This window comes from Microtus ochrogaster, linkage group LG3, assembly GCF_000317375.1.
Source record: "Microtus ochrogaster isolate Prairie Vole_2 linkage group LG3, MicOch1.0, whole genome shotgun sequence".
Lineage (NCBI taxonomy): Eukaryota > Metazoa > Chordata > Mammalia > Rodentia > Cricetidae > Microtus > Microtus ochrogaster.
In genome coordinates, this window is record NC_022029.1 from 13,251,729 (window position 1) to 13,267,696 (window position 15,968).

General features: G+C 43.4%; 1 protein-coding gene across 1 annotated transcript in view; it reads left to right on the top strand.

Moving 5' to 3' along the window:
* The first annotated feature begins 301 nt into the window (after window positions 1-301).
* Window positions 302-15,968, top strand: part of Fam13a (family with sequence similarity 13 member A) — an 87,021-nt gene continuing 71,354 nt past the window's right edge. Inside the window, exon 1 of the mRNA XM_005360560.3 lies at window positions 302-517. Within this exon, the coding sequence (XP_005360617.1) occupies window positions 489-517 (29 nt within the window). The 5' untranslated portion in view covers window positions 302-488. The remainder of the gene's footprint in view (window positions 518-15,968) is intronic.

Sequence of the window (15,968 nt, forward strand, 5' to 3'; positions counted from 1 at the left end):
TAGAGACGCTGTCTGTCCTTGACAATGCATTTCCTTGCTGTCCTTCTTGCAGTTGAGCCACACCGGATTGGGCTCCGCTGCGGTTATTGGTTGTTCTTCACAGACTGACAAGCTTGTCTGAATCTGCTCAGAGGAAAAGTTTCAGGTTACAGGGGCTTGCCAAGCCCACTGAGGATCGAGCTGAGCAGAGCGGGGTGGGGACAGGAGGAGGAGCAGTAGGAGCTGAGCGGGAGGAGCAGCCAGAGGAGGAGCAGCCTTTCACACTCCGCTGCTCCTCCTCTGATTGGCTCCGGGTTTCAGCTGCTTCGCTGGAACAAAAGGTCAAAGTGGACTGCAGTGTAAATGTGGAGGCAGCCGATAAATATCCTTGCCTGCAGCTGGAGGTGGAGAGGCAGCGTCAGCTGCAGCAGGTTGTGTGCTCCGCGGGTCCTGCACACCGGGCTTGGCTGGAAGACACTGGGGGATCCCGTGCAGATTCGCACACGAGGATGGCGTGTGAAATCATGCCGCTGCGAAGGTAGTGTTCGCTGCTTATGCTGTTTGCTATTTTCTGGGCAGTGTACCACAGTACTTGGCCAGTGCTCGGCATCATTATTAACAGGCTGCAAACCTTGCGGTCTGTTCTTCACGGTGCTTTTTCCTTAGACCAGACAGAAACATTTAAAGAACGCACTGCTCTTTCGCTGACACTTCTGTCCAGTTGCGTGTGGTTGCTGAGTTCAGTTATATCCTTCTTTTAATGGAAGTGTATTTAAGCTAATACCTCTGAAACTCGAAGCAAAGCAGGTTTGCATCGGAACTGAGCAGGCTTCTCAGGTCTCTAGACTGTTAGAACACTTCAGTGGGCTCACTAGATGGATCTGATGATCAGTTCTCTAGGTAAGGACTTTCTCTCTTCGCGTATATTATAATCATGGGAATAATCGTTGAGAACAATGTCTCTCCTTGAATAATTCTAGGTAGACTCATAACCCAAATGACGCTGGGGGGAGGAGGGGGAAGCGCTGTGTAAGAGTGGTTGAGTACAGGGTTCTGGCCCTGCTGCTGGGTCCCATGGAGTAAACAGCCCTGTTTGTTAGCAAGCACACTGCTGGTGAAGTAGACAGGAGCACTGTGTCCTGGAGTGTTAGTGAAAGGTCCCACAGTGATGCCTGAGCCCTGACACCACAGAAAGTCTGAGTTCTTCAAGGTCACAGTTCATGGTTTACAAACTCGCTTTTAGTAATCAAATGGTCACATTTTAATCGTGATTACTTTATGTACAGGAACATCCAACTTCCTATAAATGCCTCATGTACAATTTCCTATGTGAAATGATAGTTTCAGAAATCAGATAATAAGGAGACTTTATTGAAAAGAAAATCTAGATAACTGGATTTTTCTCTGAAAACCATGCTACACACACTTTGATTGTGCTTTAACAACATAAATATGATGAAAACTTTTTCTTTTTGTGGTAGGAAGGTTCCTACAGACTGACTGTGGGGAAAGCTGGTACGGCAGTTTTTCTTTTGCTCTCCTGATATGTCCACTGCATTAGAAACTTGGTGTGGTGCTCAGAGTTCCTCTCCAGAGAAGGAATACTTTAATGTAGAAGGAAGTACTGGATAAAGGATTCTATGATTCTATATTAATTTGGTGGCAAAGTCCACATGCTTGAAGTTTCTAAGCGAACAAAACTAATGTCCACTTTTTGGAATTTTAATGATGTCCAGTTTCAGAGTTGGGAACTTTTGTCTTTATGGTAATGTCAGCCCTCAAGAGTTCTACCTAGGTTGTGGTTTAGATTTTTTTTAAAAAAAAAAATCATTGGTTATTACTAAACCCTGTTGCAGCTGCTTGCTAATAGAATGCCTGCTATGAAGACCAAGAAGAGCAATGTGATTTCCTGAAAATGATTTTACATTGGTGGTCCCTACGTGAACCGGGCGCTATCTAAATTCGCGTTGCAGAATGCCGAGTCATGACTTTTGTCCTCCAATCACTGCACAGCAGCTCCCTGTGCAGTCAGGGTCCCCCCACTTCCAAGCTCAGAGGTTTGGTTTGACTGATTCCTGGGCAGTCTTCACTTCTAGTTTATTTCTGCTTTTGATGATGAGCTTCCTGGAGACGATGAGCAGGTATAAGACGAAGCTTTTCTACACAAAGGTCCCTGGTGAGCCTCAGCGTTTACGCAGACACCCTTGTGCTCCTGTAGTGTTCCTTCCGCTCTCAGCCCAGCATCTTCGGATGTTATACTCCCTGCTTCTTACAGAAATGCTAAGCATGGCTGAGGGTCCCATCCTCAGTCTGCCCAAAGGAGACAGTTTGTAGAACTGTGCAATGTTTCATCGTACCAGAGTGCTGGAAACCGAGGAGATGCGTAGGTAAAGCATTAGCTTTAAATAACAAGGAAAGAAATTCATGCTGAATATTTGCATTGAAAATACTGGTGTAAATTCTAGTTAATGATTATAGCTTGTAAAAAGCAATTGACAGCTGGTCCATGCAGTAATCTAACACTATACTGCCCAACATTGCCACATAGCATATTTAATATCGTGGCCTTATGAGAGGTATTCTTCTCGGTTTTGCCTGTTCAAAGAAAACTTAACAACATTGTTTAATGTTTTCTCTCTGTTCAAACACTACTGCCCTGCCTGTGATCGTGAGGTAATTAAGACACAAGTTCCGCATCCCACAGCAGTAAGGATGCGGAAGCATCACCAGACAGTCGCAGTGCCATGTGGTGAATTCTGTAATACACAGCGCGATTAGGGTAATAACAGATGCACCCAGATGGATGCGCTTTACCCTGTGTTTTATCCAACCTCATCTACGCGGCTGTTGTTATTAGAGCGCACACATGTTCAGTGATGCCTGCCTGACTTATAATTTGCACAGATGACTTTTTAGCCTTCCTTCCTTCCTTCACATGCTGTGCCGAGGTGTGGAAGGTGTTTTGTTGCTGCTAGTCTACAGCTGGGATGAGAATGCACGCAAAAAGAAAGAATGAGTTAAAACACCTTGCTCCTCTTCTCAGTCTTCTGATATCTGAACTTTCCACACGGGTGTCAGCGAAGGCTTAACAGTGGCTTCCTGTTCAAGTTCTGTCTCTCTGTGAGCTGTGCGTCCCTCACAGTTCCTTCCAAATGACTGAAATTAGAGGTGGAGTCTTCTTAGACACTCCCAAGTGATCAAGTTGCCTCACAGTTTTCATGTTTTAAAGATTTCATTTCTATTTGAGTCGTGTCGGGGAGGAGGTCTGCCTGTGTCTTTAGAGGTCAGAAAAGGGCATCAGCATCCCTGGAGCTGGAGTTACAGGTGATTGTGAGCTGGTAACTGAACCCCTCTCCTCTGTAGCCTCTCCCCCAGTTATGTGTAAAACTTCTAAAATATTTACATAATTTTTACAGTTCGCTATAAAAGAGCTCACTTTATAGCCTTTCTGTCCCTGGAATAAATCATTTAAAAGGAGGGAATAAAGTGAAGAACTGTGGTAAGCATTAAAAAAAAAAGTAAGATTTTCAGCTTTGGCGACTAAGGAGGCTGCGACTCAGCTCTCTGTGATTCACGGTGTATTGATATTGCTTTCCCTGTGTTGTGTGACCCTGCAAGTGAGGATCTCTGCAGAGATATTTCTGCAGCTTAGACCTACGGGAGCAGACCAGGATGCACAGGCTTTGTCGTGAGAGAACACTGCTTTGAGTTGCTAGACTCCCTTTCCAGCAACCCTAGCTCAGCTCAGCTCCACAACGGACGATGTCAAAGACAAAGCTATGGGGGCTAGTGATTAATTTAGCTTTCTCTCTTAAATGTACTGGCATCTCCATGCTCCAGAAAACACCCAGCTCGTGTCTGTGTTTATTTACTAGGTGAGAATCAGAGGATGATAGTGTCTATATAAACTTCTTTTTTCAGCGCTTCATCCAGAAAATGATAATGGCTAATGTATATATTTTCATCCAGAAAATGATAGTGGCTAATATATATTCTTGAATATTAATTATGTGATGGTGACGCACGTAATAATTTCAAATTCAGTGGACTTCAAAGAAGACTTAAAGCCACATGATTAGTTAGCATGTACTGATGGTTCAATATCTAAAATTCCGCTGACACTTCCCATCAGAGGAATTCAGCCAACCTGGAAACGTTGGCCTTAAGAATATCCTTCAGCAAACACCTCACCATTGACAATGGGATGACATCTGTGGTCACTGGTGAAAGCCTTGGCCATATGGACACCGATACTCCTAAGCTGCTCTGTGGTGTTAGAGGGCCCTCTGCTGCTCGTGGACGTGATGCCTCATCACCCTGCCTGCCAGCACAATATAAGGAGTTAAAGGCTATCTCCCTTCAGGCCTCTGTGGGTTGTGTTTCTGAATTTATTTCTTATTGACAATATGGACTTTATTTGAAAGTGACAAACTTAAAAAGAAATGAGACCTCTGTGGACTCTGTTTTCTCTGTGTAGTTCTTTCCTTACCTGTAGAGCAGAGATGTTTGCACTTGCTCATGCAAAGAAGATAATTTGGTCCGGCATAGTGGTACACACCTTTTATCCCGGAATTTAGGAGGCAGGGGCAAAAGGATCTCTGTGGGTTAGAGGCCAGGTGGTCTACATAGTGAGCTCCAGGGCAACCAAAGGTAGCAGTGAGAACTTATGACCTTTTCTCAAAAATACAAAGAAAGAAGGTGATATGAATAAAGCAAGGGTACTTTGTGTCCCGAAGACTGAGAAGGTGGAGGTGTTTGGCATCTTGTGCTGCTACTTGTGCCCGCAGGAGGACCTAAGTTAGATCCCTCAGCACGCACGTTAAAGCAGGGCATGGCTGATGGATAGCTAGATCGTACTTTCCTCCTTTTCATCCTAACGTTTAAATACTTACTTTTAACTTTATTTATTTATCTGTTTTGCTACTTTTGCAATCTTATACACTTGTATAGTTAATTTTAGTCGTATGTGCAGAAATAGCTTTGGGGAATTCTGAAAATATGGTCTCTACTTTAGAGCCAAAGGGATGTTTAGGGATTGTCTAAATCTCTTTCATTTCTCATGTGACTAAACCCAAACTCCTGGAAACAAAATAGTTGCCTAGTCAAGTACATAAAAACACATGCAAAATCCCTACCCAGATATCTAAATAAATGCCATTTATATACAAAGTCGATAATCACGGCGTGAGGGGAGATTAATGGCATAGTTGCAGGGGAGCTGTCATTATCCAAAAGAGAAACACTCTAGCCAGAATAAAGGGAAGTGTTTTGCTCCTTTTGTTCCCCAAAACATGGAAGTCTGTGGGACAGACACTCATTTATTCCAGAGATCGAAAGTATGTCTGTGGCCAGAGATGATTCCCTCGGTAGGCATGAAGTAAGTGCTCATTAAACACATACATTGGAGACCATAGGCAATATTGGTGGAAACATCGGAACTCTGGTCTTCACATAATTTCGAAGGGTTTCCATTACAAATGATAAAAATATTCTTATGCCAAAATATTGCAAATAACGTATTCAGTTAATTGCTCTAAACACATATAGCAATTTGGAAGGTTTTTTACCTGACAAATAAGGAAGTTGTTTTTAGCTCATTTCCTACAACTGTTGCAACTGTTGATTTAGGGAAAACAAAAGTGCGCTTATCAAAATTTGAAGTTGTCCTCTAGTTCCTTCTGTGTTGAAGGTGATTATGGCCTGCCATTTGGGATTGTCTCTGCTTCATTGTGTTTAATGTGGGGCACTTAGACTCTCATTCCTCGGACACCAGCACCTGCTGTGTGTTCAGAGAGAAGCTGTGCTCTCCACACGGTCAATCCAGGAGACTCACGGGAGCTGTGTTACATTCGGGCTTCATTCCTTCTCCTCAATAAATAGCCCAAAACAGGATTCCTAATTCCAAATTGTATGAGGTGTTTTCAGAGTGCACAGCCTGAGGGGGATGCCCTGGAGGAGATTACTGCGCTCATTTTATGAGGGAAAACTGGCAGATGGACTTTACTGGGACCAAGTGTACGTCCATACGCTTTCAAAGTTTTAAGTCACGCTCTTCAGCTATGTGTTTTTCTGGTACAGAAAATTTAATATTCCTTCCAAATTCCGCATTGTCACCTTGCAATTGCACTCTAAAATCTGTCTGTTTCGTCAGCTACAGATTTATAGCTATTATTGCCAAACCGTCGAATCCTGGATCCCAGGGACAAAAACAACCACTTCTCAGCAAATCTTCCCAAAGCCAAGTTGTTTAGTCTGAGCTTGAGAAAGATGTGGGGGGTGGGAACAGTGGGCATGGTGAACCATGACTGTAGTTTAAAAACAAGACAGATGGAAGCCTCAGAAGATTGTTTTCATATTAAAGTTCCTATGTACTTTAAAATAAAATAAAAATAAAAATAGAGAGTGTGAGGGGTTGAGTGTTAAGTGGAACTAAGACTCCTAAGGGCTCGGTTTAGAAAGGATCAGATATAAGAACAAAACTCAGGAAACTTGACTCCAAGAACTAACTTGAAGACCCGGGTAGATTTGCTCAAATCCCATCACATGAACAGAGCTAAAAGCACAGCACAAATGGCAAAGGAGGTCAACAAAGCAAAGATGCAACCGAGTATTGATGCTCTGTCAAGGTGAAAATAACCCTAAAGCAAAATTAGAAGACCAACTCTGGCCAGAACAGACCACTCTTATACTCACACACTGCACAAACAACTAACTAACACATTCATACACTGCATAGACCGCTAGCACACTCACATACTGCACAGACCACTCACATACTGCACAGACAACTAACACACTCACTCGCTGCACAAACCACTCACACACTCACATACTGCACAGACCACACACTGTGGTGTTTTGTAAATGACTTTTATTTACTTTCATTTTCTTCACTTAAAAAAAAGCACAGGTAATTGGGAGCATAGGGACCATGGGAAAGGGTTGAAGGGGAAAGGAGAGGCAAGGAGGGGAGCAGAGAAAAATGTAGAGCTTAATAAAATCAGTTTTTAAAAAAATCACAGGTGCCCCTCTCTCATGGGTACCACTGTCCCAGGTCACAGCTGCTGACTGTACTCAGTGTTCCCCATCACGTCACCACGTTGCTTCCCCGGACCCCCAAAGCCCATTATCTTGTCATCCTGTGAGTAATTTTTCATCTATCCATCCTCTTTTCCCCTATAATGGCTATGTGGTCCTTGGGATTCAGCGTGGCTTATCTCACAAATCTCACCAAACCTAGCAGAGTACACAGTGCTGCAGAGACCAAAGGTTAGAGACAGACTGTGCTGGCAGCATCTCGCCTTCACAGCTAATTAGCCCTCCTTGGACATGTTTATCTCGCCTGAAAGATCCGATCGCTCATACTTTCCTCTGAGGATGTCTGGGAAGTGAAGAGGATAATGTGTATAAACTCTTAGCCCAAAAAGCTTGGCCTGCAGGAAACTTTCAGTTGGCAATAGTTGCCTATTCCTGCCTGTGAGTTCTGGGAGGGTTGCCATCATACCACCTGTGCATCGTGGGCACCCGTGCAGGTGAATGTGGAACCCACATTCCCCAAGCTACTCACCACCTTAAACTCCCCTACTACAGAATCACAGCATACACTGCTACCGCTACCTGGACAGTCCTCCTCAGGAGGGAGCCACAGTGGGAGATGATGGGGAGAGGATGATTGGCAGTGCCGCTGCACCTCTATCATTGTCCCCAAAACTACATGCAGAGTTTACCATGTGGGAGATTATATACCTAAAAAGAAAAACTCCCTTAGTAGGTCATTGAAATTCTGGAACTATAGTAAATGTTGGAAGGAGTTAATTCCTCCTCTTTCCTTCTCCCCCCTGAGGATATCTACCTGTTATTCTGTTTTAGTGACTAGACTATATTTTACTTAATAACTAATGCTCAAGCTGCTCCTGGGTTTTGAATTCTAATTCACTGCCCCACTGAGAGACGCTTTCTATTGGTATTGCAGAATAACAGTGGCCATCGCTTTCCTGTACAAGACCTCAACTGCACAGGAGATCTTCTAGCTGCCTTGAAATAAGTTTAAAATAAACAAAGATTTTTATTTTTTTTTTTAAGCTTCAAACAACCTTTGGATTTCCAGTGAGGGCAAATAGCTTTCTTTTCCTGTTCTCAAGCCAGAACAAACATTGGTGAGGCCATACTCAAACAGCGCTTTGCCTGAACATATCCTCTTCTGGGTTCTGCACACACCACGGAGTACTGTTTACACTGCAGGTGTACAGAGAAGACTGCTGCCTCTAATCGTGCAGTCAGAGAAAAGACATTATTTTCTTTTCCTTCGGCAAGTATGGTAGAAATCCCATTAACTTTTGAGTAGAAAAGAACAAGGTCATCGAAAATAATCGGCATACGGATTTTTACACATGTTCTGGTTGTCTACACTGGTCTCACAAACGGTAGTGTACATCTTAAAAATAGGTAACTAAAGCATTGTGTGAACACTCGGCAACGTTTTGATGCTGTTTCTATTCAACAGGCATTCACTGGGCCCATCCACTGAATTAGGGACCTAGCTAGGTGCCCGGACACCTAGACAAAGACTCATCCGAGTAGTGAGACAAGCTTGGGTGCCCGACGTGCCCCACTGTGTGCTCTGTGCTCTTATACAGCTGTGACCAGGGTGTGGGAACCTGGAGCTGAAGGAACAGTTCCCTTAATCTGGTAAAGCCTTCCCAGGTTAAATGGCCCTTGAGTTAAGGCTCAAAGCATTTCCCAAGCAGAGAGAGGTGTGGACTGGGAAGGGGGAGCACTGTGTGCAAAAGCAGAGGTTTGCAGAGTCCAGAGAGAGAAGTTTACTGTAGAAGCATAGAGGGCTGAGGCAGGAGGGACTTGATGTGGCAGGTTTCAGCTTTTGAACTGACGACAAATACAGCGGGAAAGTAGAATAGGCAAACCGTCGTGCCCAGCAGGGACTGAGTATTGCCATAATGGAAGAGTGTCCCCATGAGCCTGGAAGGGCTGGATGCAAGAGACATGGAGGGGCTTAGCATGGCGTTTGGTGCCTGACCAAAGATGGGGGGAAAAGATCAACTTTGAAGAGAACACTTGGCTTGTTAATGCGATCTAAATGCTGTAGCGAGTGTGAGCGCTCCTCTTGTGCTGTGGCTTCTAAACAAGTCCAGGAGAAAACACAGTGTCCAACCAGTTAGCAGGTGGTAGAGGCTTGCACACCTTCTAACCGGAAGGAGTGATGCAAAGGAAATAGAAGAGCAACTTTTACTTCCCCACTCCTGGAGAAGACTTCCACGCTCCCTTCCATCACCTGCAGCTAGCGTCAAACCACCCAGTCTCTTAGACATTGCAAGCTGTTTATCACACAGCCGGAGCTGAACAGAGTGTGTGGGTGCACTGGAATAGAATGAGATGATTCTTCATTTCTTATAAAAAGTCATAAATAGGGGGCTGGAGAGATGGCTCAGTGGTTAAGAGCATTGCCTGCTCTTCCAAAGGTCCTGAGTTCAATTCCCGCCAACTGCATGGTGGCTCACAACCATCTATAATGAGGTCTGCTGCCCTCTTCTGCTTTGCAGACACACACAGACAGAATATTGTATACTGTATACATAATAAATAAATAAATAAATAAGTATTTTTTTAAAAGTAATAAATAGTTCTCTGATTTTTTTTTAAACACAAAGTCTTATGTTGCCCAAGCTGGCCTCAAACTCAAGCTGCTGGTCCTCCCATGTTCACTTTCCCCAGTGATGGGATTGTAGGCATGTGCCGGCACACCTGGCTTTATGCAAGTTTGGGGGCTGAACCCAGAGATTTTTTGTACATGTTAACAAGCTCTCCTACCAACTAAACCACTTTCCAGCCTGAATATAGAAGATAGTACAGATTGTTAAGAATGTTGCAGTCGTTGGGTAAGAAGTTTCTAAGAAGTATGCAGAGGGTCTCCTTTTAGGCTCCTGAGAAACGCTCCTAACAGTTGCCCATGCAGTCAGGGGAGGCTATGCGAGAGACTTGGAGGCATTCTGTCATTTCCCTTGGCCTCCCAGAACTATGCCATTCTATCCACCACCAGGCACAGCTGGACCAGTTTTTTGTGGTTTTCCTCTCCCTCCATAGAGTCAGTCAACAAATGGTTGTTTGGGGGGTTTTGTTTTTTGTTTGTCTTCTTTTTCTTTTGGCAAAGAAGACGACTTTCTTCATGAGCAGACCTCAACTCAGGAGCCTTCCCTGAGGACATCACACAGTCAGTATACACAGGACCACAGCATTTTAGAACTCTGTTTCTGTACTCTCAGCCATAGCCTGCTGGTGTCCACAAGTTAGGACCCTCATTTTGCACATATCTATTTTATAATTATACAACAGTTATACAGCACATCAGAATGGAAAGTATCCAAGCAACATAAGAACAATCTGATGACATTTGTGCTAGTGTTTGTATGTGAGTATGTAGTCGCAGGAAGCGTAGTTCAACAGAGTGAAAGTCTTGCCTGGAAATGAAATCCAGCATCTGGTGATCCCGGGGGACAGCTGACCTTGTCTCCAGAGCATATGCTTTTGCAAGGTTGGGCATGTTCAGATTCAAAAGAATTTGAAAACAAACAAGCAAACAAAAATAGTGAGCATTTTAGTCAGTATATAGGTTTGTGAGGACAGATGTAAAAAAAATTTTTTTTTAAAGTGCCAAGTGCCACCACCCAGGAGCTTAGAAGGGCAGAAATGTGTTATTTCAGGTTCCATCATCTCTGCAGACCTGGGGTTTGCTGACCAGCCTCTCTGCAGAAGTGAGGCAGTGGTGTACAATAGAAACACAAATTACCTTCCTTTAAGAGGATTGGCTTTCTCCAACCAAAGAAGAAATGCAAACACGGGAGAGCTTAACAAGCCTGAAAGGTGTTACTTGTCCAACAACACACCATGCCCCCAAGCGCTCGAGTATCTCCATTCAAGTTTCCCTTCTTCATCATGACACAGTCCCACTGACTCAAGCCTTAAGGGCTACGTCTCAACTTGATTGCCTCCTAAAGGCCTAGTTTCTAAACATGGTCACATCCTGACGTTCAGGGGCATTGATCTTCTCTGTGTATTTGCCAGGCAATGATTTATATGCACACCTAAAAGTTGGTTAAAGATTTCCACCCACAATAAAGAAACTGGTATATATGCCTTGGGCTTAGCTAAGTGGCAGAGTGCTTGCTAACATCAGGCACTCAGGCTCTAGGTTCAGAGGGTGCACCACCAGAGAGAGAGAAAAAGAGGGAGGGAGGGAGGGAGGGAGGGAGGGAGGGAGGAAGAAGGATGAGGGGGAGGAAGAGGAAGGAGAAGGAGGAAGGAGAAGAAAAAGAAGGAGGAGGAGGAGGAGGAGGAGGAGGAAGAAGAAAGTAGATAGGGTTTCCTTAAACCTTGGAAAGTCATTTGTCTCTCAGTTTTGTTGGACAAGTAACACCTTTCAGGCTGGTTAAGCTCTCCCGTGTTTGCATTTCTTCTTTGGTTGGAGAAAGCCAATCCTCTTAAAGGAAGGTAATTTGTGTTTCTATGGGCTGTGTGTAGCATTCATAGTAATGAACACAGGAGAAACACTGTAAAACTGCTGCTTGGGCTTATAAGAAAGAATTGTAAATAACTCCTCAAATTACAACCACAAGCATTTAGCTACGAACTGATTGAAAACTTGTACACTCTTTTTCCAGAAAGCATAGAGACTTGTGTACCTTTTGTGTTGTTTTCTCTTATTGAATGGGACCAAAACCTAAACATCAGAACAACACAGGGTGCCACTGTCCACCTGTCATGGCCTGTGGTCAGTGCCCGAGCGAGGACCGACTGAAGACACTCAGGTAAAATACAGCACTTCAGGACAGGCCGCAAGGAACTAGCATCGCTTCTTTCCCATCCTCTCAGAGAATGTAGGCGGGCACTTTGTACAGTGCCAAGTGGAGGGGAAATCTGAGTCCTCAGAGATTTGCTTAGCTCTCTGCTTTCGCCTGCTCACTTCCTCTATTCGCTTTTTGCTTTTTTCTTTTTGAAGACCTCACAGATGGTTTTCCTCACTTCTAGAAAGAGTGGAACACAATTTTTAGCATTGCCTATTTTTCAGTATCCAAGAAACACTTTAAATATCTCCTATCTTAACTTCATTGAAATTACATTTAAAGAATGAAGATAAATATGAAAATTATATTTTTTTTTAGTAATCAGCCCCCTTAGGGGATTAGAAAGTAGAATTAATTGGATTGTTTGTGAGAACATTGGAAAAGACACTAAATGGAATGGCAATGTGGAGATGCATTGAGCGCCTTAGTCTGGGAATTCTCCCATCAGTATTTGGCTTTTTTGTTTGTTTGTTTTGGTTTCTGGTTTTTCTGTTCCTAGTTAGCTTGCTGTCCAGTGATCTGGATAGGCATCACGGTCTGTGGTTCCAAAGCTCATGAAGCAATCCCCAGGATGGGCGTTGTTTATGCCTATGATTCGTCGATGCTGAGTGTTTAGGAGAGTTCAGAAGGGCCTGCTAACACCTGACTCCTCAGTTCCTGACACTTGAGTTGTCTGGGGTCTGTGCTAAACATTCTTTCCACAAGCAGTTGTTTCTGAGACTCCAACACCTTATACCTAAGGGAGGGCAGTGGGCATCCCCTTGCGTTATATGAACAGCAAAAGAAAAGCAATTGAGTCCCAAACTGTCTGTCTGCCACTAGCACCGCCTCACAGCCCAGCTCTCTCCTTCAGCCACATTGGTGACCGCGCTTGGTCTTTAAACTTGAAAGTGAATCAGAATTCCACGTTTAGAATTCAGGCAAAGGATTATACTTAATTTAGAATGTAAGTGAAGTCATTCAGTATCGTTAGACATGACCAAGATTGTCAAGATACACATTCGTCAGGAATTTAAATAGTTTGGGGCCAGGAACAAAAGTTTATTTGTTTTGACAACTGTATAGAAATGATTGTCTTTTCTAATGTTTCCCATTCTGAACTGTCAGTTTTGTGAAAGAGTTCATTTTTCACAGTGCTGTTAAAAAGAACAATCCTGGATGGCCTTTTTTTTTTTTTTTAACTTAAAGTGACTTCAAAAATCAGGGTAGCTTGAAATGTTTATCTAAATTTTTCTACTATTAATAGAAACTTGGGAGTCAGCTATTCGGGTGAAAACCTGATAGGTCCAAAGAACAGAGGAGATGGCTCAGTGGTTAAGAGCATTGCCTGCTCTTTCAAAGGTCCTGAGTTCAATTCCCAGCAACCACATGGTGGCTCACAACCATCTGTAATGAGGTCTGGTGCCCTCATACACACAGACAGAGTATTGTATACATAATAAATAAATAAATATTTTCCTGGCAGTGGTGGCGCACGCCTTTAATCCCAGCACTCGGGAGTCAGAGGCAGGCAGATCTCTGTGAGTTGGAGGCCAGCCTGGTCTACAAGAGCTAGTTCCAGGATTCCAGGACAGGAACCAAAAGCTACAGAGAAACCCTGTCTCGGAAAAAAACAAAAAAAAGAACCAAAGAACAGAGGAATAATCAGCTGACCTGCCTCTCTGTTTCCCAGATTGAAAAAGTCCTCAAAGTCTCCAAGTCCCTCCCTACTACTTCTTATGCATCTCTCCTGGCCTGCTGGGTCCTCGGTACCTCTATGGTTAATTCCAGTCAGTTAGTCCTTGACTCTGCCCCCTGATTCAAGGTTAACTTTATTAGCAGTCTCGGAGTGTCAGTGCAAACAACTATCCCACAGCAGTGGCTAACTGTTCCTTAAAGCTAACTGCTTTAATTCATTTAAAATCAGTGCTTTAGTTGTTTGTATTGCACACCTCTGTCACAAATCATACAACTTTCAAGAACAGAAGGAGAAATATGTCCAGTATTTATCCAATTTGATTTATTTACCCTCATTTTCTTTTCATATATTTTGTTCCATAAATTTATTGCATTATGCTGAATACTATTTATCCATAAAATGTAATATATAAAGTTTGTTTCATTTTATTTAAATCTCTGTGCTTTCTTTTTCTCTTTTGTAACACTTAAACTCGATCAAAATGACGGTCTAAACTTATAGTTTCTGACTTAGTGCCTCATTGATGAATTTACTTTGTGCCAACACTACCTGAAGAGATGTTTGCTTATGATCAAAACTTGTGTTTCCATCAAGACTGTCATGGTAGCCCACACCTTTAACCCCAGTGCTAGGCAGACATTCAAACAACTGAGCCACATCCCTGACCCATGGCAAACTATAAAAATCTGTTAGAAGTCAATAAACAACCAAGACAGTGTCAGGTGTAAAAATACATTGTACTCACCACTGGCCATTAGTGATGTGGGAATATTGGGGTGTCTTTGAGGACACCAGGGCCTTTCTCAAAGGTCAGGGTCCCAGAAAGTAGAATGGCCACCAAAGTGACCCCAAGCCAGTGACTTTCATGTTCTTGTCTAGAGAATTCAAAGAATGAACTTTGAGAACCACAGAGGGTAAGTTTTAGAGAGAAGTTTGGTCTACATTTTCTTAAGAGAGGGAAGACAGCTCCTGTGTAGCAGCAGGGTCCTTGTGGGTGGGATGTCATCAAGCTGCCGGTTCTGGGGATCTTTTTAAAGAACTTACAGCACAGAGTAGGCTGAGGCATAGGGAGAGGATGAGCTAGTGGGTCCAGGTGGCCCAGCCATGAGTCCTGATTCACTGGCATTCTCATGCAATTTCCGCCAAGGAAAAAAGACAAGGAGCCAGGAACTAGCATCCACATCCCCCACCAAAGCATTCTCTGCCCTGCTGCTTTGGGGGTCTCTGCCATACCTGTCCAGTTTCTACCACCTGTTCTCATCATTGCCTAGATGGGTTCTGTTCCCACTTTGAGCCTGCTTTTCTGGATAAATGAGAGCAAAGTCCTAGTTCAGGAATAGTCTTTAGGAGGATCCAAAGGCAATAAGTAGTTTATTCCATTTATGTGGGAGACTGCTTCTGTTTCCTACAAAGAAGTGTAGCACTCACCGACAAGAACATTGGTGGAAGGCACGGGGCCAACCTTGTGCTGAGCTCTGTACCATCTAGAAATGTGGTCCAGCTCAGCTCTGGAGATGGGTCGAAACAAAGTCATAAACTTACTTAATAAGGAGCTTTTCTGAGACTGATACTTGAAATCCATTGCCTTAGAGGTGACAGTGTCAGAAGAACTTGTCAGGAGGTTGGATATGCCTGCAAACTCTTAACATTTAAAAAATATCTGGCTAATTTAATGCCCACAAGATACATTACACTAAGCATGTTAATTCACTGTGCCTTGTTTCGTGTGAGCATTAAGGAGTTCTGATCTAAGAAAGACTTATACCCTCACGTCACAACACAAGGCAATATTCCTCTCCTGTAACTTGAAGTCATTACAAGTGTATACTGGTAGCTTTGCTGGCACAGTTTTGACCACAATATCTCTTTAATACAGAGTCCTTGATTAGAGAGCGAAGGCAACTGTTTTGTCAAATGTTTTCTAGAAAGAGTTTGAAGTCAAACACGTAAGTTTCTTGTGTGAGGTTAGCTCCCTGTAAAAACACTGCTCCAAGATAGTTTCAGTGCAGCCAACCTGACTATTTCCAGAAGTGGTCACCTCTAACTCTTATACATTCCAGCTGAGTGGTACCAGCTTTGCCCTTAGCCCATCCACATTATTCTGCAATGAAGCAATCCATCACCCCTCACATGGGAAGAAGGTGTACAGCTAAATTATGCCTGTGTGTGTATGCATGTGTACATAAAGCAAGAAGATGCTGTGTGAACAGCAGTATTGTTGATAACATTGGCAATAGAACAGCTGAACAAGATTAAAATGGTCAAAAATCATAGGAAATTGAAAATAGTGTGTCAAATTGTACGCACCCTATTCTAGTTGGAATGTAAGTTTTTTTTCAACTCTTCGGACAAGTGTGGGGGGGGTGAGGTGGTGTATGTGTGTGTGTGTGTGTGTGTGAGAGAGAGAGAGAGAGAGAAACAGAGAGAGAGAGAGAAACAGAGAGAGAGAGAGAGAG